The 19,278-nt window shown below is 46.1% G+C and overlaps 1 protein-coding gene across 4 annotated transcripts; it reads left to right on the plus strand.

Moving 5' to 3' along the window:
• Positions 1 to 18,872, plus strand: Ppih (peptidylprolyl isomerase H). 4 transcript variants are annotated; one of them, XR_009590644.1, is made up of 11 exons: positions 1 to 118; positions 321 to 385; positions 611 to 634; positions 896 to 940; positions 2,338 to 2,380; positions 3,883 to 3,975; positions 9,094 to 9,181; positions 9,800 to 9,840; positions 10,514 to 10,603; positions 10,823 to 11,067; positions 18,708 to 18,872. XR_009590644.1 is itself a non-coding variant. In XM_021635044.2 (10 exons), exons 1-9 carry the CDS (start codon positions 53 to 55, stop codon positions 10,580 to 10,582), a joined length of 534 nt encoding a protein of 177 aa, XP_021490719.1. In that variant the 5' UTR covers positions 1 to 52; the 3' UTR covers positions 10,583 to 10,603; positions 18,708 to 18,872. The 4 variants fall into 4 exon arrangements, 1 of the variants encoding a protein (XP_021490719.1); XR_009590643.1 differs by lacking the exon at positions 10,823 to 11,067 and adding an exon at positions 13,399 to 18,318; XM_021635044.2 differs by lacking the exon at positions 10,823 to 11,067.
• Positions 18,873 to 19,278: the final 406 nt, after the last annotated feature.

The following is a 19,278-nucleotide window of genomic DNA, read 5'->3' on the forward strand; positions in this document are numbered from 1 at the left end:
ATTCCGCAGGACCTGACACCGGAAACCGGGCTTCTACTACCGGGTCAGAGCCATGGCGGTGGCAAATTCAAGTCCAGTCAACCCGGTGGTGTTTTTTGATGTCAGCATTGGCGGCCAGGTGAGGTGTGGGCGGCCTGGCGGGCTTGAGCGGGCCGGCAGGACTAGTGTAAAGGAGACAGCCGGGGGGTTGGCGGTGAGGAAGGGAGTTCATTCCTTCTAGCTCTCCCAAGGCAGGCTGGGCCAGGGCGGCGGAGGTGGGAGCTTCTGAGCTGCGTGGACAGCGGTCGTGGGCTGAGCCTTGCGTCTACCGTCACTTGCAGGAAGTTGGTCGCATGAAGATCGAGTTGTTTGCAGACGTGGTGCCTAAGACGGCCGAGAACTTTAGGTAAGGAAAAGCTCCAGCTGAACCGGAGTAGCTGAACCCGAAGCCTGCGTCCATCCATTCACTGCCTTGGAGCCGAATAGCTGCCGGGTTTGACCGATCCCGTGTCAATGTGTATTACTAGTCTGCGTGCCTGCATGCCCTGACATCCGACCGATATGCCAGCTGCAGTGTTTGTACCCTCCCCTCCAGGGCATGGTAACTGAATCGCTCGTTCTTTCCTTTTAGGCAGTTCTGCACCGGAGAGTTCAGGTCAGTCGCAGATGTGTTTGACCCCTCCGCCTAATCCTTAAAGGTGCTCTGGAAGTTTGGTGAGGGTATTGGAGAACCATGGGCAGGTCTTGAGTGATGGAAGATGTTATCAATCCACAGGGGGTCACCTTGGATGTGTTCATTCTCTCTCTTCCCCCAACCAAATCTTTATGAGAGTCCTTTTAGTCTCCAGTGTGTCCTAAACGGGAAAGACCCATGATTATTTGTCATCATTCCAAGTCTCGTCCTTTTTGGTTACAGAAAAGATGGTGTTCCGATAGGATATAAAGGAAGCACCTTCCACAGGTAAGGTTTTTGGCCGACTGAAAATGCAGTCCTTGCTTGGTATTTGTACAAGGAATCCTGTACAGAACCTGTGGGGGATTAAATCTGTTGTTTAAAATGGCATGTTCAGGGCTAAGGCTGCAGCTTGGTGGTAGAGAATTTGCCCAGTGTACATGAGGCCCTGGGTTCAATTCTCAGCATCATATAGCCTGTGCACAGTGCCTTAAATCATCCGTAACTCTTTGTAATACTGTATTGTAGAAACAATGACAAGGAATGCACTCTGTGCCTGTCCCCAGCTTATTATGTGGGTGCCAGGGATTAGAACTCAGGTCTAATCCTGAGGTCCAATCAGTGCTCAGCATAGCAAGCACTTTACGCACTGAACTGTCTGTCTGCCTCCAGGTTATGGTTTTAGCAAAGGCTTTGGTGATAGTTACTGCTATCTGTAACTAGCCTTGGCTTTCCTGGACTCACTTTGTAGGCCAGTCCGGTCTTCAACTCACAGAGATCCACTTGCCTGTGCCTCCCTGAGTGCTAGGATCACAGGCCTGCACCACCTACACCTGGCTTATAACTGTTACCTGTAACTATTACCTGCAAATAATAGTCATCTGTAGGAACTGGGCCTTCATGATCTCCTGGCTTTCTATTTACCTATTTTTGTTAGAGTTTGACAGACGTTGCTCCATTTTAACCTTGAAATTTTCCATGTCACCCTTATTGAGGGCATTAGAGCTCCGGTCTTTAATCCTCCCAGCATTCATGTGAGGTAGAATGTGTTTTCCACATTCTTCATGGAAGGAACCTGAGGCTAAGAAAAGCGAAGGACTGTACCTGGGTATACTAGCTATATCATCAAGCCCATTTGTGTAATAGTCCATTTCACATATATTTGCTATTATTCTTGTCCCCCAAAATGTGCATTAAGCCCTTGACATGTTTTTTTGTTTTTATTTTTTTGCTTCAGTGAATATGTTGGTAATTCTTCCTGCCAGGTTTCAGCCCTTTCTGTTGTTCAGGTGCTAACTCATGCGCCCAAGAGCAACTCAAAGGTGCCCCTGAGTTAAAAAGTGTTTTTGTTTGTTTGGCTGGTTGGTTTTGGCTTTGGTTTTTTGAGACAGAGCTTCTCTGTGTAGCCCTGGCTCCCTGGAACTCACTCTGTAGACCAGGCTAGCCTCAAACTTACAGAGATCCACCTGCCTCTGCCTCCTGAGTGCTGGCATTAAAGGTGTGCACCACCACCACCCAGCTCTAAAAAGCTTTTTATTAGTAACCCCTCAGTTCACTCACTCCAGGGATGAAACCTCATTCTGTAAGCCTCAGTGATAAACATTGTACTTCAGCATAAACGCTAATCTACCATTTCAGTGACCAAATCACTGAATCTTTTCTCAGGATTTTTTTTTCTGTTTCAGGGTCATAAAGGATTTCATGATTCAAGGTGGAGATTTTGTTAATGTGAGTACTGCTTTTTTTTCTTTTCTTTTCTTTTCTTTTTTTTTTCTTGCAAGACCCAGTCTTGAGATTTAAGGATGATAGCTAAGTTAGCGGAGTGAGCGTGGACATGGAGGCGTGCTGTAGAACTGCTGGCTACCACTGACTGTATCAACACTCAACTTGAATCATTAACTTTCACTGTCCAAGCCTTAGCCTTTGGGAATAGAAATTGGACTTTGCTAGCATACCTAGAGGTGATCCAAGATGATCCAAACTCATTGTTCCCAGAAAACTTTGAAATTGGCTGTAATATTTTTCTCCCAAAAGGAAGTGAGCTGGTTGCTTATGGCCCCCATTTTTCCTTCTGGTGTCACTGTCTAAAACTCTAGGGTTTTATTTGTTTGTTTGATTGATTGATTGCTTTTGTGGGTCTTTTTTCCTTTTGAAAGCTGAGGTTTTAATCACACGCTGGTTAGTGGTCAAGTGATCAGATGAGGAGAGGCAGATAGTTCAGAGGATGTTCAGTCAGCTTGCTGAGGTAGCCCATGGGATCTGTCCTTCACTGCTGACCATGACTTTTTTGTGACCATGTTATTTGTGTCCCCATCCTAGCCTTGGAGTGTGTCCAATAAGCTAGAATTTTTCTTTCTTAAACCTTTTTTTTTTTTTAAACCCACTCACTTCTGTGCATGCTTCCTTTACTGTTAATATTGCTTAGTTGGTTGTGGTGCTAATTCCTTGTGTTTGAGAGATGGTCTTTCTCTTTAGACATCAATTTAGTTAGGTTCTTGTGAGTTTTTAAAAATCTTACTCCTATATAGGGTTGCAGTGGCAGGTTTTAGGCTGAGTCCTGCTCTCACTTATGCTGTGTTTCAACTGTGTGGTACTACTGGGAAATTTGGGGGACTGGGGAGATGGCTCAGCAGTTAAGAACACAGTTGACTCTTCCAGAAGACCCAAGTTTGATTCCCAGCCCCAGAGGCCAGAGGAAGACGTCAGGTATTCCCTGTCAGTCACTGTCTCGCTGCCTTGAGACAAGCTGCTAGATGAAAAGCTGCATGGTTGAGCGAGATCAGCAGCCCGGTAAGCTCCCGGAATCTGGCTGTTTCCACCTCTTAATGCTGGCTACAGGCATAAACTGCCATGCCGGCTTTTCTTTATTCTTTTCTTTCTCTTTTTTTTTTTTTTTTTTTTTTTGGGGGGGGGGGGGGTGTTGAGAAGGTGTCCCAAGACAGGATTTCTCCGTGTAGCCTTGGCTGTTCTGGACTTGCTTTATAGACCTGGTCTTGAACTCACAGAGATCCACCTGCTTCTGCCTCCCTGAGTGCTGAGATTACAGGCGTGCACCACTGAGACCTGCTCTTCCTTTATCTTTTTTAATGTGTATGTGAAGGATTTCAACTCAGGTCCTCATACCTGGATAGCAAGCAGTCTTACCCACTGAGCCGTTTTCTCCAGTCCCATTGTCTGGTTTCCAGGGTGCCCAGCACTCCAGGCCACTAACATGTCTCTCTTCTGCTCAGGGTGATGGTACTGGCGTTGCCAGTATTTACCGGGGTCCGTTTGCAGATGAAAATTTTAAACTCAGACACTCGGCTCCAGGCCTGCTTTCCATGGTAAGTGAGGTTCAGGTTCAATTTCCCAGCACCCACAGGCCAGCTTGCAACTGTCCATAACTCAAGTTCCAGGTGTTACATACATGCAAGCAAAACACCAATGTATATAAAATAAATAATAAACAATTAAAAAACAACAACCAAAAAGATTCGGGGTTAGATTAATGGCTGGTTTTCAGTGCCTTGTTGAGGCCCAGCTCAGCTCTTGGAATCCATCCTCACCTGCACCTAGCCCCTCCTCCTCCCTTAGTCTGCTTTGATTTTTTTGGGGGGAGGGGTCTAGAAGCTGTAGAAGCAAAACCGAGCTCTGACCTGTGTTGTTGCTTTTATTTGTGTGAGGATGTTTGCTTGGGCTTGTAGCCTCAGTGTTCGGGGGGTTCTAAGACTGGTACTCAACTGCTTGCCGCCCTGGTTGCCAGATTCACGCACTGCAATAGCTACAGGCCGGCCATTCCCCTGCTTTTCTCTCTCACCTGCTCATGATTTCCATTCCCGCATCTTGATGTCTCTCTCCCATTTCTAATCCCTCCTCAGACCTCTTCATACCTTATCTTACCCACCTCAGCTCATTGCTCTCCCATTTCACCTTGCTCACCCTCACCCTTCCTTTCTCTTACTCCCTTTTGTCCCTCACTTCCCACCCCCACTACCAATCCCGCCACCGCCCCACTGTTCACCTTCTTGGTGCCAGCATTTACATGTATGTTCTCTCTCCTTGTGTATTCTGCCCTCATCTTCTCAAACGTTTATAAAATGAAAATTTATTCACAACTGCTCCATCACAGGCAGGTCTCAGGGTAAAGCATAAGGACACAGACACAGTCGGTACCATTGTGACATGTATTGCCCAACAACAAATGCACACACAGGTAACTAGCCCAGTGTAGTGTAGGTTGTGGCATCACTGCAGTAAGTGAGCACACCGCAGTGTGCGCAAAAGGACCCTAATGGCCTACAGAAGTTGAGGTGGCTTCTGCTAGAAATGAGAGTAGCCTTCCTAGAGGGAAAGAACAGACTGAGTCTTTTTGGGAATTCTGTGCCGTAAGAGGAAAGCATTTCAGGCCTAGTGGACAGGCTGTGCAAAAATGCAAGATCACACAGAAGCACAGTGGCACGGTCAGGGACGGGACGGGACGGGACGGGACGGGACGGGACGGGACGGGACGGGTCGGGTCATGTTTGCTTTGCTTGACTCTCTTCTGTTTTTGCTGTGCTGCAGATTAAATCCAGGGTCTTGAACATACTAGGCTCTATCCTAGGCCTTGGCTTTATTTTATTTATTTATCTATCTATTTATTTATTTATTTTGGTTTTTCAAGACAGGGTTTCTCTGTGTAACCTTGGTATTTTAGACTTGCTTTAGACCAGGCTGGCCTTGAACTCACAGAGATCCATCTGCCTCCGCCTCCCTGAGTGCTGGGATTACAGGTGTGCATCACCGAGCCCAGCTCCCTTTGCAATTCTCTATCTATTCTTTTCGTTTTGAGACAGGGTCTGACCATGTAGCCCTGACTGACCTGAAACCTGCTACATAGATGGGGCTGGCTTCAAACTCAAGTAGATCCACCTGCCTCTGTGGCTCGAGCACCACCACACCCAGCTTGTTTATTCATATTGTGAGTGTCTGTGGGTTTGTGGTGTTGTGGGTGTATATTCCCAGGGTGCTGGTTTGAGGAGGTCAGGTCTCTCCTGTCTGCCTTACGTGAATTTTAGGGGTTAAACTTAGGTTGTTAGGCTTGCGGGGCAATCACCTTTACCCTCTGAGCCCTCAGCCCTCCTTTTACTTTTTACTTTGAAGCAGGATCCCACTCCATTGTGTAAAATGGCCTTGAAGTTAGCCGGACAAGGTGGTGCACACCTGTAATCCCAGCAGAGGCAGGTGGACCTCTGTGGGTTCAAGGCCAGCCTGGTCTACAAAGTCCAGGACAGCCAAGGCTACGCAGAGAAACCCTGTCTCAAAACAAAAACAAAACAACAGCAAGAACAAAAAAACCAAACAAAGTAGCTGGGCTTACATGCCTGCCTCACCAGAGCCATCTGTAGCATAGTTGTCTTTTCTTCCCTGTTTTTGTGAGTTCCTCAAAGACAGGGATAGATTGCTTGATCTCAAGGCCCCCTAACTCCCACAGAAAGATGGAGAGCAATGAGAGAATAGTAATCAGAATGACATCCAAAAGTTACTGGGCACTTACAGCACCTTACCTGCCTTAATTCGTTTTAATAAAGAACCTCCCTTTGAGATAAGGAGCAAACTGAAGCACAGGCAGATTGTATCAGCAAACTAAGATCACACAGCCACTGGGGCAGTTCTGGGGTTCAAGCTGAGTCATCTACTGCAGGGCTGTTCATAGGCTGAGCATACGCTGCACCACCAGGAAGGAGAATAAAGACGTCCATGAGGACAGAGGATATTTATGCCACAAAAATGTGCTGTATTACTGTTACTGTGTCTGTTTGCTAGCTCATGATTCTGTAAGCTGCAGAATAGAGATCGATGGATTGAGGGCCCTGAGAATTGTGTCTCATTCCAGAGCATGAGTCTACTGTAGCTGGATTATGGGGGTTAAGAGGGAGTCCTTCACTTTTCATACATGAGACGTTCAGGAACATATGTAGAAATATCATGGTTTTTCTTTTGAGATGTGATCTCACTGTGTAGCCGTGACTGACTTGGAAGCTGCATAGATTAAGCTGGCTTCAGCTTTTCTCCATCCTCCTGCTTCTGTCTCCAGAATGGTTAGATTACTAGCATGTATGAGGTCCTAAATTCAGTTCTCATCATGGTTACAGGAAGAACAAAGGGATTTCCAAAGTGTAGTATAAAATCCCAGATTAGAGGCAAACCCAGATGTTTACCAGTGCTTCATGCTTGAACATAGCGCTGGATATTTCAGATCCATTACACATCTAACTAGGGCTAGTGGCCCATTCAGTGCTAGTCCTGCTCTTGGTGATTCTGTAAAGCCTGTCCTCCACACCCCCAGGTTGGCATTGAAGTCTCTGCAGTAATTTCTATGAAACCTATTTCCTTGCTGCAGAATAACATTGAATTTGTGGTTCTCTTCCCTTGGTCGCTGTTCTGGGATTACAGGCATGGATTAAGGCAGAGCTTTGGGAACTCAGTTTGAATTTGAAGCGTGAAAGTGGATTTAGCAAAAGGCAATAATGATTACAGCCTGTTCTTTTATTCTACATTATTGAATACATTGGTGTGGAAGTTATTTTGAAGCTGGCATGGTGCACATAGCTGATTTCTGTGCTGAGGCAGAAGGATCTTAAGCTGGGGCTAGCTCTGTCTCAGGACTGGGGATACAGTCAGTGGTAGTGTTGCCTAGTGTGTATTAGGTACCACAGAAAAGACCAGGCTGGCATGGTAACTCATTCTTGTAATCCTAAAACTCAGGAAGGATCTCCACAAGTTTGATGCCAGCCTGGGCCACAGAAAAGGGACCCTATTTGGGGGTATAGGGAGAGGACAAAACAAAATGAAACTGCCTCTGAGCAAACAATTTCTAGGGAGGAAAGTGAAAGAGATGTGGCTACAGAGTTTCGGATTCTATGCAGGGCTAGGGCGGGGCTCGGTTGGAACAGTGCCCCAGCAGGTTGCAGGAAGCCCTTGGTTGCTCTCCAGCACTGTGTAAACTAAGCATGGTACACCTCCATAATCCCAGCACTTAGGAGACCGAGACAAGGGGAGCAGAGCATCAAGCCCAGCCTAAGCTACATAGTGAGGTCCCGTACAGTTTGGGTATGTGAGACCTTGTTTCAACCCCCTCCCCTATCAAAAAAAAAAAAAAAAAATCAGCAATGAAAATTTGGAGCCAGGTGCGGTGGTACATGTCTGCAATCCCAGCATTCTATGAGGCAGAGGCAGGCTGAGCTCTGTGAGTTTAAGACCAGCCTGGTCTACAAAGTCCAGGACAGTCAAGGCTCCCAGAGAAACCTGCTCTTAACAAACAAACAAAACAAAAAAAGGTATAGGACAGTGCAGGGACTAGAAAGATTGCTCAATGGGTACGATCACTTCTGTTCTTGCAGAGGACCCAAGTTTGATTCCCAGCACCCAGATTAGGTGGCTAACAACAGTTCCTGAGGATCCTTCCTGAATGTGGTACACATAAAGTTACCACAGACATACACATATTCAAGAAAATAAATTTTACAACATTGCAAAACCACTCCTGACAGCTGATTTCATAAGCAATGTTTCTTCTGTTAGCTAGTAACTAATTTGTAAATATAGTCCAGTTGTAACTAATTTGCAACTAAATTCAAATCCTATAAGGTGGGCAAGGGGTTGTGTAAAAGATAGCTCAGCAAGTAACAGCAAGGGACAAAGATACCTGCTGCACACACCTGAGAACCTGAGTTCAATCCTGGCCCATGTCAAGGCTGAAGTAAAGAACTAAGTCCACAAAGCTCTTCTGTGACCTCACACGTTATGTGCGTGCATGTACACGCACACACACACAATCTTAAACATTTAAAAGAGCTGGATAGTGGTAGTAGTTCACCCCTTCAATCCTTGCACTTGGGAGGCAGAGGCAGGTGGATCTCTAGAGTACAAGACCAGCCTAGTCTACAGCTCATGTTCCAGGACAGAAAAACCCTGTCTCAAAAAAAACAAAAAAAGAAAAAAGGGGAAGGGGAATCATTTGAGAAAAGTCAGAGAACCAGCTAGAGAGATGAAAGGATCTAGGAGCAGAGAATAAACAAGAACAAAAGATAGATAGATAGATAGATAGATAGATAGATAGATAGATAGATAACTAAAAACTTAACCAGCTCTTGTGTTGTCTGGTTTTAAATGAACACTCATTCCCATTACAAGCCTCACCCTGGGGCTCCATGGGTAAAGGTGCTTACCACCCATTCTGATGCCTGAGTTCAATCCCTGGGGCCCGTGTGAATGAAAGAGAGACCTGACTCCTACACAACCTGACACCAAGAAGACTGCATTGATTGCAGAACTTATTCTGTGCATGCCTGTGTCCTTGTCTAGGCCTGGGCTCAAAATAGGTGCTTAGTTAGGTTGCAGTTAGAGCTGCAGATCTTGTGGGAAATCTTGCCCGAATATGGCCAGATAAACTTACTGCAGGTGTATTTGGTTTCTATCAGGCCAACAGTGGTCCCAGTACAAATGGCTGCCAGTTCTTTATCACGTGCTCTAAGTGTGATTGGCTGGATGGGAAGCATGTGGTGTTTGGTAAGTCTTCCTCCCAGCCCATTGACCCATTCAGATGACTGTCTTGGGCCTGCCCCAGGATCAGTCTCCACACTCACTAAATGTGCTCAGCTGCCATGGCTGCTCTAGGCTAGGGCAGATGGACATGGGGGGCCATGGGGGAGGCAGGAGTATTCCAGTAAATACACATGAAATAAATAATAAATGCCCCAGCTTCCTGATGCAACTTCATGAGTTGGGCTAGATGGGGAAGGGAGCTTTCCTTTTCTGAGGATGGGGGGGAGGTGAGGCTCGCGAGGGCCAGGGAAGATGGGACTGGGATGGGAGGAGGGATGGGGCTACAAGGATGTAAAGTGAATGTGTGTGTGTGTGTGAAAGAAGATATATATGTATGAAAAAGAGAGAAAGAAAAGAAAAAGAAATGCTCCAGAGGCAGCATGGAGGAGTAGAGTTGTAAAGTTACTCAGACCCAAGCCTGTACCCTAGCTCCCTTTGTTTATTCCCTGGCTTTCCTCACTGGACCTCAGTTTCCCTACACTGTAAGAGGGTCTGCTGAGATGCTAACTGAGAATAAGTGCAGGAGCTGGAAAGCACTGCTAGCCCCGCAGAGAAAGCCTTGACTTAATGTTCTTCCTGCAGGGAAAATCATTGATGGACTCCTAGTGATGAGAAAGATCGAGGTAGGTCTGGCTGGGGTACCCTTGTAGCCTCTCTGGTCAGGTGCCTTTTGACTGTTAATGAGGAGTGAGGGAAGGGTAAATGGCTCCAGTTTACTAGATACACCTGTTACTGTCGGAGTTATAGGCCCCACTCAGTAACCCACTCAGTACCTACTGGGGTTTGCCCTTTGATCCTGATGCCCGTTTAATAAAATTCCACTTCTTGGCATTACATTCAGAAGCCTTCATGAGCTGTACCGCACCTGCCCCTCCCTGACCCCTTCTGTCACTGCCTCCTCTGGACCAGTGGCATCAAGCCCCTGGCTCTTCCCTAAGGAGGTCATACAGGTGCGCACCTCCTGCTCCTTCCCACCCCAAGCCTGGGCTCCAACCCTCTCTCTACCTGAAGAGTTACTTCTTGAGGGTCTTACCCACTATTCCTGGCCCAGTTCAGATGCCCCCTCTCCTGTGAGGACTCCTCTGTAAGCGGGGTGCCTGGTCAGAGCTCCTGACCATTGTTCCACTGTGGGTCTATGGCCACACAGTGTTCCTTTTCTCTTTCATCTGTTATATTTTACCATCTGTCAGGACACAGACCTCACATCAGTCTGGTCTCGGGCCCTTCCATAGGGGATAAAAAGGTTCCTGAGGCACTGAGGAAGACCATCTCATGTTCTTGTGATTTGTTTTCTAGAATGTTCCAACAGGCCCCAACAATAAGCCCAAACTGCCAGTGGTAATCTCACAGTGTGGGGAAATGTAATCTAGACCAAGACTGAGCCAGGTGAGTGTTCTCTTCTTCATGGGGAAGGAATCATGGCTTGAGGGAGACTTTCCACTCAAGGGTGTGCATTGAGTCCTCTCTGCATGTGAGCCTGGAGCAAGCTCTCCTTCAGAGTGTTTTCTCAGCTTTCTGTCAGGAGACAGTGTCAAGCTTAGGGTCACAGTGAGGAGCAGAAAGGATGGACCCTAGAAATACTCCCTTTTCTGCTGCCTCATACAGTGTCACCCTGAAAAGGACCTGTCTTTCAAGTGACTGGAGTCAAGCACTGGGACCAACCTGAGGAGGCAGGAGACATGTGCCATGCTGTCCTCAGATGATGTCGCACCTTGGAAGTGTGGGCCTCACATGTAGCTTTCACGGGCGCCCTTCCTCCCAGTACCTGCCACTGGCTGCTCTGCACTGGGGCGTTCTGAAAAAAGAATTGAGAGGCAGGCACTCCCAGGAGGGAAGTCGTGTTCTCAGAGGTGAATGCTAGTAACGCAAGTGACTTGGCCTTACAGCACTCTGGGGGGAATGGGTCAGACAGTCCACCTCTGTGAGAGGTCACGGTTTTTCCTTTGTCTTTTAAATTTGTTTTCAACCTTACAAAAAAGTTGTGAAAATGTTGATTAATTGTCTGCAACTTCAGGACAAGGGTCACCAGTAATTGACATTTGCAGTGGCTGTGCTGTCTCCTCTCTTTATACCCATGCTACATTCACTCCTCTTCCTCTCCTTCCTATAGCTTCTCGTTCTCATTCTAAAATTGCAGACCTTGACACTTCACTCCTAAGCACTTCAGGGAGGAGCCCCTAAAAATGAGAATATCCTAAATAAACATAACATTTGTAATACATTGTACATATTCAAATCTGCCGGTTGTCTCTAACGTAACTTTTAAGTTATGCAAATTTGTAGTTCTGGGAGTTAAACCAAGCTTGGAGTAGTAAGGCAAGTACTCTACCACTGAGCTGCACCCTCAGTCCCACTGTTATGGACAAGGACACACACACATGTTCTGAGACATGTTGGCATACTCTGGTCCCAGCTACTTCAAAAGCAGCAGAGGGGGCTGGAGAGATGGCCCAGCCGTCCAGAGCTCTAGCTGCTCCTCCAGCACCTGCATGGCAGCTCACAACTGTCTGTAATGCCAATTCTAAGGGTTCTGACACCTTTACACTAATGCACATAAAATTAAAAAATTAAAAAAAAAAAAAAAAGCAGCAGCAGAAGATCACCTGAGAAGGTTTAGAGAACAGCCTGAGTAAAGCAGAACAAAACTTTCACCAAAGTCCTCAAATTTCCTGTCCTGATTTTTGTTTTTTTAATCTCTGAGTGTTTTCTGTGTGTGTATGTTTATATAACACTTGTATGCCTGGTGTCCACAGAGGCCAGCAGAGGACATAGATCCCCTGAAATAGAGTTAAGTGGTTGCTGTTTGTTGAACTGGGTCCTCTGTAAGAGCAGCAAATGCTCTTAATCACTGAGCTATCTCTCCAGCCCCTGGTTGTTTATTTTAATTACACAAGTAACACAATACAATTTTCACATGAAAACTTCAACACCAAAGTGATAAGGTAGACACTGCTTTTCCCTCCTGGAAGCATTCCCTTGTCAGGCTGAGGTGTGTTCACTTTTTCTTTGTCAATCTATTTTTTGGGGAAGATTTTGTTTTTTTCTTCTTAAATGACATCATCCTATAGTATTTTTCTGTCTTTTCTCTTTTTAGTTGCGTATGTGTATGTGTGGGTATGTATGCATGTGAGTTGGTGTAGCTCCCTAGAGCTTGTTATAGGAGTTGTGAGCTCCTAAGTGTGAGTGCTGGGTCCCCTGTAAGAGTGGTAAGGCCCCCTTAACCACAGAGCCATCTTTCCAGCCCCTTGAGGTACTTTCGTTTGTTTTTGTCTCTTCATATTTGACATTGTATCTTGAAAACTTTTCCTTTTTAGTTCATATAATACTAACTTCTGTTAAAAAAACAAACAAACAAATAAAAAACCCTAGGCTTGTGAGGTGGCTCCTTCCATAAAAGTGCTTGCCATGTTAGGCCCCAGTTTGATTCCCAGATCCCACCACAGAAAAGAACTGACTGCCACAAGCTATTCTCTGATTTCCACATAGGTACCATGGCATATGCATTCACAACATGATGATAGAAAAAAAATTTTTTTTGTTTAATTTTTTTTGAGACAGGGTTTTTTTGTGTAGCCCTGGCTGTCCTGGAACTCACTCTGTAAACAGGCAGAGATCCACCTGCCTCTGCTTCCCTAATTCTGGGATTAAAGGTGTGTGCCGCCAATGCCATGCTTTACAAAAAAAAAAAAAAGGTGTGTGTGTGCATTTAAATCTTAAAAAAAAGAAGAGCGTGACCTGCTAGAAGACATTTCTACCTTGGTTTACTTCAGGTGAGCAGATACACATGTGAGCAGTCTGCTTTACATTGTAACTAGTGACTGTTTTAGAAAAGATTAGCATTCATTGCATTACTCAAGTTTGATGACGTCCTCTACACCCTTGGTTAACAGAAGGTCTTGTTTATTTATTTAGATACAGGGTCTTACCTTGCAGTTCTGGCTGGCCTGGAATTCAGAGATCTGCCTCTCAAGTGCTGGCTTAAAGGAGGCTATTTGTTTTGCTTTTTTGTTTTTTGATATAGAGTTTGTAGCAAAAGCTGGCCTCAAATTGGATGTGATGTGAAGTCAAAGATGATCTTGAATTCCTGATCCTCTTGCCTCTCTGTCTCCCAAATGCTGGGGTTACAGATGTGGGTCACCAAGCCCACCTGTTTGTTTCTTTTCTTTTCTTTTTTTCTTTAGCTCAGTGGCAGTGCACACCCAGAATCCCAGCCAGGGAGCGGTGGACGGCCTGAACTTGAGAATGAATTCAAGGCCACCCTGGCAGCTAGTGAGACCCTGCATGAAGAGGGGACAGATGAAGCCGGCTCAGGGTGGGGTGGTGGTGCTGGCTGCCAAGCTTGCAGACCTGAGCCTGCCTCCCAGGACTACCTGATACTGTGGCTTCAAACACCCATTTGCACATGCACAAAATAAACATGTAATTTTTTAGCAGGGCTAGGTGTGGAGGTATTTGGAGGCTAAGGCAAGGTTGCCCCAAGTTCAGGCCAGGACAGCAGCGTCTTGGCCACCAGTGAAATAGAAGACTGGGGTGTTGCTCAGGAATACAAAGCATACATTGGACCTGTGTCTGTCTCTACTACTATAGCCGTGGGGCGGGGGGACATAAAGTTCTAAGTTTGATGGCATCAAGATTATTGGTCCATTAATGGCTTTTCTGCTTTGCCTTACCTAATCTTTGCTAACTCCAGTCATAATATCCTCCATAGTATAGAGTCTGTACTCTTGGAAATTACTGTACTTTGTCTACATGCTTAGGAAATCGTAGCTGTTTATTGTGAGTGCAATGGAAGTCAAAGGACAACAGTCTGTTCTTTTCCTCATATGAGTCCCTGAGATCAAACTCAGGCTTAGCAACAAGGGCCTTAACCCACTGGGCCATCTCATTGGTCTAGAGTCTTGTTTTATTTTTGGGATGGGGTCTCACTGTATTACCTTGACTGGCCTCATTCCACCTCACAAAGATGCCCTGTCTCTGCCTCTTGTGTGCTGAGATGCAAGGTATGCATCGCCAGCACTGGCAGTCTCTTGATTTTAAACACAGGTCCAATCAAATACCAAACAGGCTCAGGGACCATGTTGGCATCCTCTGTGACGTGCTTGTGCTCAGGGGAAGGAATTTACAGGTGATCAGTGAATTCTGATGGAGAGAGAATACTAGGCATTTTAGGAAGGGGACTAGAATGAGCAATGCTGAGGCTCCCGTGTACAAGTGCATTCTGGGAGCTACACATGGACCTTGCTTGCCTAAGGTTCTCAGGCTGAGTAGACACCCTCTGCCAACATGGTGTCTCCCCCGGGCTCAACCTGTTCCCCACTTCAAGAGCTACTGGCTCTTCTCTCCTGGTTTTACTCATTTCTTCACTAATGATGAGTTCTTAAGCTGATCGCTGATTACTACTAGATGATGGAAGATTTCAAGACAGGGTTTCTCTGTAACAGAGCCCTGGCCGTCTTTGACTTGCTCTGTAGACCAGGCTGGCCTCAAACTCACAGAGTTCTGCCTGCCTCCGCCTTATGAGCCCTGGAATTAAAGGTATGCGCCACCATACCAGGCTGTCTTTTACTTGTACATAGAGAAGATGACATTTAAAAACTTGTGCAAGCCAGGCAGTAGTGGCACATGCCTTAAATCCCAGCACTTGGGAGGCAGAAGCAGGCGGATCTCCGTGTTTGGGGCCGGCCTGATCTACAGAGTAAGTTTCAGAACAACCAAGGCTACACAGAGAAACCCTGTTTTGGGGTGGGGGAAGAACTTACTCAAGAACTCATATTAGGGACACAGGGTTGTAGCTTAGTGATAGGGAGCTTACTTGATGCACACAAGACCCTAGATTCAATGCCCAACACCATAAGAAGCCACAAACAAACAAAACCTTTTTTACATGGAGTCTCTTTTCTGTACAGTTGTTTGTTTGTTTTTAGTTTTTCTAGACAGGGTATCTCAGTATAGCCTTGGCTGTCCTGGACTTGCTTTGTAGACCAGGCTGGCCCTGGAACTCACAGAGATCCACCTGCCTCTACTCCAGAATGCTGGGATTACAGGTGTGCGTCACCACGTCAGCTCTTTACAGTTCTTTACAGAACTGGAAAGCCTTGTGGGGGGCTCTAAGAATCATTAGCCTGCCTCCCCGCTATTAGCAAAAGTCACTTAGATCTTCTCTGTCAAAGTCCCTCTTGTAGCCCAAGTGGAAGAAATTCCTCAGTGCTCATTCACATTCCTGAGGCCCTCTAGACCGGGACCGTTTACTGGGCAGCCCTGTCTGCAGTGAAGGCATGCCTGTGTCTATACTCTAGAAACTAGAGCTAGTTGCCAGCCAGTGAGGTTTAAGCAGGTGAAACATGGCTGCTGCTTTTCACTTACAAGGAGGGGAGGAGTTTGAAACAGGGACTTATTTTTTAGCCCTGGCAGATCAAGAACTCACTTTGTAACCCAGTTTGTACTCAGACTAACAATCCTCCTTCCTGTCTCTGCCTCCTAAGTGCAGGACTTTATAAACATGCATCACTGTGCTCAGCTACATTTTATTTCTGAGACAAAGTTTGAGGTAATCCAGGCTGGCTTCAGATTTGCTATATAGCTGAGAATGACTTTGAATTTCTGATGCCCCTGCCTCTACCCTCTGAGAACTGGGATTCCATCTGGTCTAGATGGTGCTGGAGCTGAACCCAGGGTTTCCTGTGTAATAGGCAAGTGTTTGACCAACTGAGCCTCATTCCCAGCCTCTCCTGGATTTTTAACCTTACTTTTAATTAAATCTGAAGAGTCACATATAGCTAAGTGGCTGGCATGTTCTACAGTGAGCTCTAGACTGGGGCTCCAGCCCTGACTTGCTCGGGCTCGTGCTAGCACTCATACTTAGGGACCTGACTGTGACATCAGTTATGCTGGTAGTTCAGCCGCTCCAGAGGCTGAGGCTTACCTGAGCCCAGAAGAAATTCAAGGTTAACTCATGTAAAGCCTAGCAGCGTAGCATGACTTTTTTGTTTTGAAGGCAAAGAGCTTGCTGAGCAACCATGCAAGCCTGAGACCAGACCCCTAGTACCCATAAGCTTGATCTGGAATCTGGAGAGATGGTTCAGTGGTTAAGAGCACTTGTTGCTCTTGCAGAGGATCGGGTTCACATGAAGCCCACATGTGCCCACATGAAGCTCACATGAAGCACCCAGTGCCCACATGAAGCTCACAACCATCCATAACTTTAAATCTAGGAGATTTGACACTCTTCTGACCTCCTTGGGCACCAGTCACGTATGTGGTCCACATACATACAGCCACTTTGGATTTCTTCATATTGAGACTTGGGACATATTAAGAAAAATAAGGAATGAACTGTCATTTTTCTTTTCAGGTGAAAACTTCCAAGCTTCTCTAACCTCCCAGAAATGTTTGTTACTACTATTTTATATTCGTGTTTTGCCTGATTGTCTATCTGTGTCCCACGTGTATGCCTGGTGCAATGATGTTGGAAGAGGATATCAGAGCCCTTGGCTACAGTGTGGGTGCTGGGAATTGAACCTAGGTTGTCTGGAGGAACAGCCAGTGGGTGTTCTTAACCATTGAGCCGTCTCTCCAGCCCCCTAGAAGTATTTTTATTATACCTTAGGTTTGTTTTGGGTACAATAATGATTGACAGCCGTATAGATGATTCTAAGACCTATTGAGCAATTGTTTGTTCTGGTTGGAAGAGGTTGTTTGTGACAATCTCAGCCTCCTGAGCATCCAGATTCCAGGCCTGAGTCACCAAGCCGAGCATTGTTCCTTATGCTGGGATGTACTTCGAATCCCCAGAAGCATTTGTTAGAGAGCTGGTTCTGACGACTGTTCACAGGTAGTAGTGAGTGGCAAGGCTCAGCATGGGGGTTACAGGATCTGTCCTTTCCGGGAGAAACCCAGCCAGGAGGAAAGGACCCAGCGGGAATCCCTGTTCCCAGTCTCACTTCTTCATGGAGCTGAACCTGGATGATACTGCCTGGCACTGTAGACATGGTGACTATAATAAAGACGCCAGAAGAGAAACAAGCACCCTAGATACCTTCACGGTGTGCCCATGTGTGTGCCTGCCTTTTGGACATGTGACAGTGTTCCTGCTCTAAGAGCAGGAAGCTCTGCCACCAGAGAGCTGGAATGTCTGGCTCCTACATTGTCTTTATATTCACGGCATGGCTCTTCCATGCAGTATGAAAAAGAAGAGAGGGGCCTGTGTATACTGGCAAGACTTCTAAAGTAAAGGAAGTGACTGCTGAGATCCAGTATCCTGTCCAAACATGTCACTTGAATATTTCAGAGCTTTCTGTGGTGCTAATAGCATACTGCTAATCGTAGATGCTTCCACCAACAGAGACCGCAAAGACTTTATTTTCATGTTGTCCTAGTTCTGCTTGGGTTTCCTATGTTGAATGTGAATATGTATATATCCCAGGTCTTTCCATTCCCTCCCCAAAGCATGCCTGTGGCTAACATCAGTTTAGATCCTGCCTAGGTCCCTCCAGCTGCGAGTTCAGTCCAGTCAGAGGTTTCTACCAGGTTCCATTACAGCACTTAACACAGCGTATTGCAAATATATTAGGGTTTTTTGTTTTTTTTTTTTTTGTCTTGACTAAGAATACCTTGAAGCAAGTACCACATTGATTTGTTTCATTTTATTTTTCTCAGTGTTCTTTTCTTTTTGGCCACAGTCCAAGCCACTCTTAAACTTCCAGGGGCTGCCTTGAAAAGTAGCAGGGAACTAAACCCTGGACTCTTAAATTCAGGCTCAGGAACCTTATCAATGGAGCTAGCCAAGCCTCCCAAGGGCCACATTGAGAATGGACCTTTGTCCCTGCAACACTGAGCTGCTTATAGTGCACTTTGAGGGCCTAGGGTAAACTTTCTGAACCTACACAGTGATACCAGAACTTACTGTCCCCTAGAAGAGGGTGTGTCCACATAAGGGGAGTGGTAAGAGAAAAACAGTGCTAGTACCTGGGTAGACATACCTTCTTTGAGTACAGCTAACCTGGAAGGCCATGGGCAACAAACCATCAAAGCCTGAGGAGAAGGACACAAGCCATGAGCCAAGCAGAAAGCCTGAACACTGTTAACTCTGTGGCTTTATTCAGGTAATTTGGCCTCCTGGAACTCTGATTACTCTTTTTTTCATGGAGATGGTACATATGGGCTAGTGACAGTGAGCTAGTGCAGCAGGTCAGGTACTTGCTGAGTTGGATTCCCGGGGCCCACATGGTTGAGCAGCCCACTCCTGCATGTCCTCTGAGCTCCATGGCATGCATGCCCATACATACAATGAGTAAATGTAACTGAAAAGTTAGTACTTACTACACAGAGAAGTGAATATTGTGTTAATTCCCTTCACGTGGCTCTGGGGAGCCAAAAGTATAGTCTTTGGGAAGATCAGGACCTGGGAGCACTTGTCCCATGGATGTCCCCTTCCTGTTCCTTTGCGTGAGTTATCCCTATCCGCACTCACTGACCTGTCACTTCCATTTAGGTCGCCTGCTGTTTTGGGTGACATTCTCCCGTGAGTCTGACAAGCTGAACTGGCCTGTGTGTTTGCTTCCCTGCCTCCACTGTGTGATCCAGGACCTGGAAGTATCACAATCAGAACCAAGATCCCGTTTAAATTTTGAACTGTAAATAAAGGACTTTTTTTGTATGCATGGGTTCTGTTGTTGCTGTTTGTGTTGCTCATTTTTAAAAGTCAAGCAAAACCAAAGTTTATTCAAATAGGACAGTTTAATTAGGTTTAAATGAAAAGCCCCTGAGCTGGCTATGGTGATATCTTTAATCCAAGCACCAGGAGGCAGAGACAAGCCTGTGAATCTGAGGATGGCCAAGGCTGTGTAGTGAGTCCCTGTCTCACAGAACAGAGCAGGAAAGCAGTAAACCTCAACAGAATCACCTCACAAGGAGAGTGGGTGGGTGAAAGTGGGGTCTTTAGAGGAAAAGTCAGGAAACCCAAAGTACCAAAAAATGCAAAAGCAGACTTAGGTCTTGGCCTGCAGCCAAAAAAAAAAGACCTAAAGAGAGAGAAAGTTAAAAGTTGTGCCTGTCTGAGTCAG

The sequence above is a fragment of the Meriones unguiculatus genome, chromosome 3 (genome assembly GCF_030254825.1).
Source record: "Meriones unguiculatus strain TT.TT164.6M chromosome 3, Bangor_MerUng_6.1, whole genome shotgun sequence".
Taxonomy (NCBI): Eukaryota; Metazoa; Chordata; class Mammalia; order Rodentia; family Muridae; genus Meriones; species Meriones unguiculatus.

What these genes read in the sequence shown, in the direction of transcription:
- Ppih (XM_021635044.2), top strand. Translation starts at nt 53, where the DNA reads ATGGCGGTGGCAAATTCAAGTCCAGTCAACCCGGTGGTGTTTTTTGAT. An exon ending in ATGTCAGCATTGGCGGCCAG is followed by an intron (nt 119 to 320) that starts GTGAGGTGTGGG and finishes CGTCACTTGCAG; the next exon opens with GAAGTTGGTCGCATGAAGAT. An exon ending in AAGGTGGAGATTTTGTTAAT is followed by an intron (nt 2,381 to 3,882) that starts GTGAGTACTGCT and finishes TCTTCTGCTCAG; the next exon opens with GGTGATGGTACTGGCGTTGC.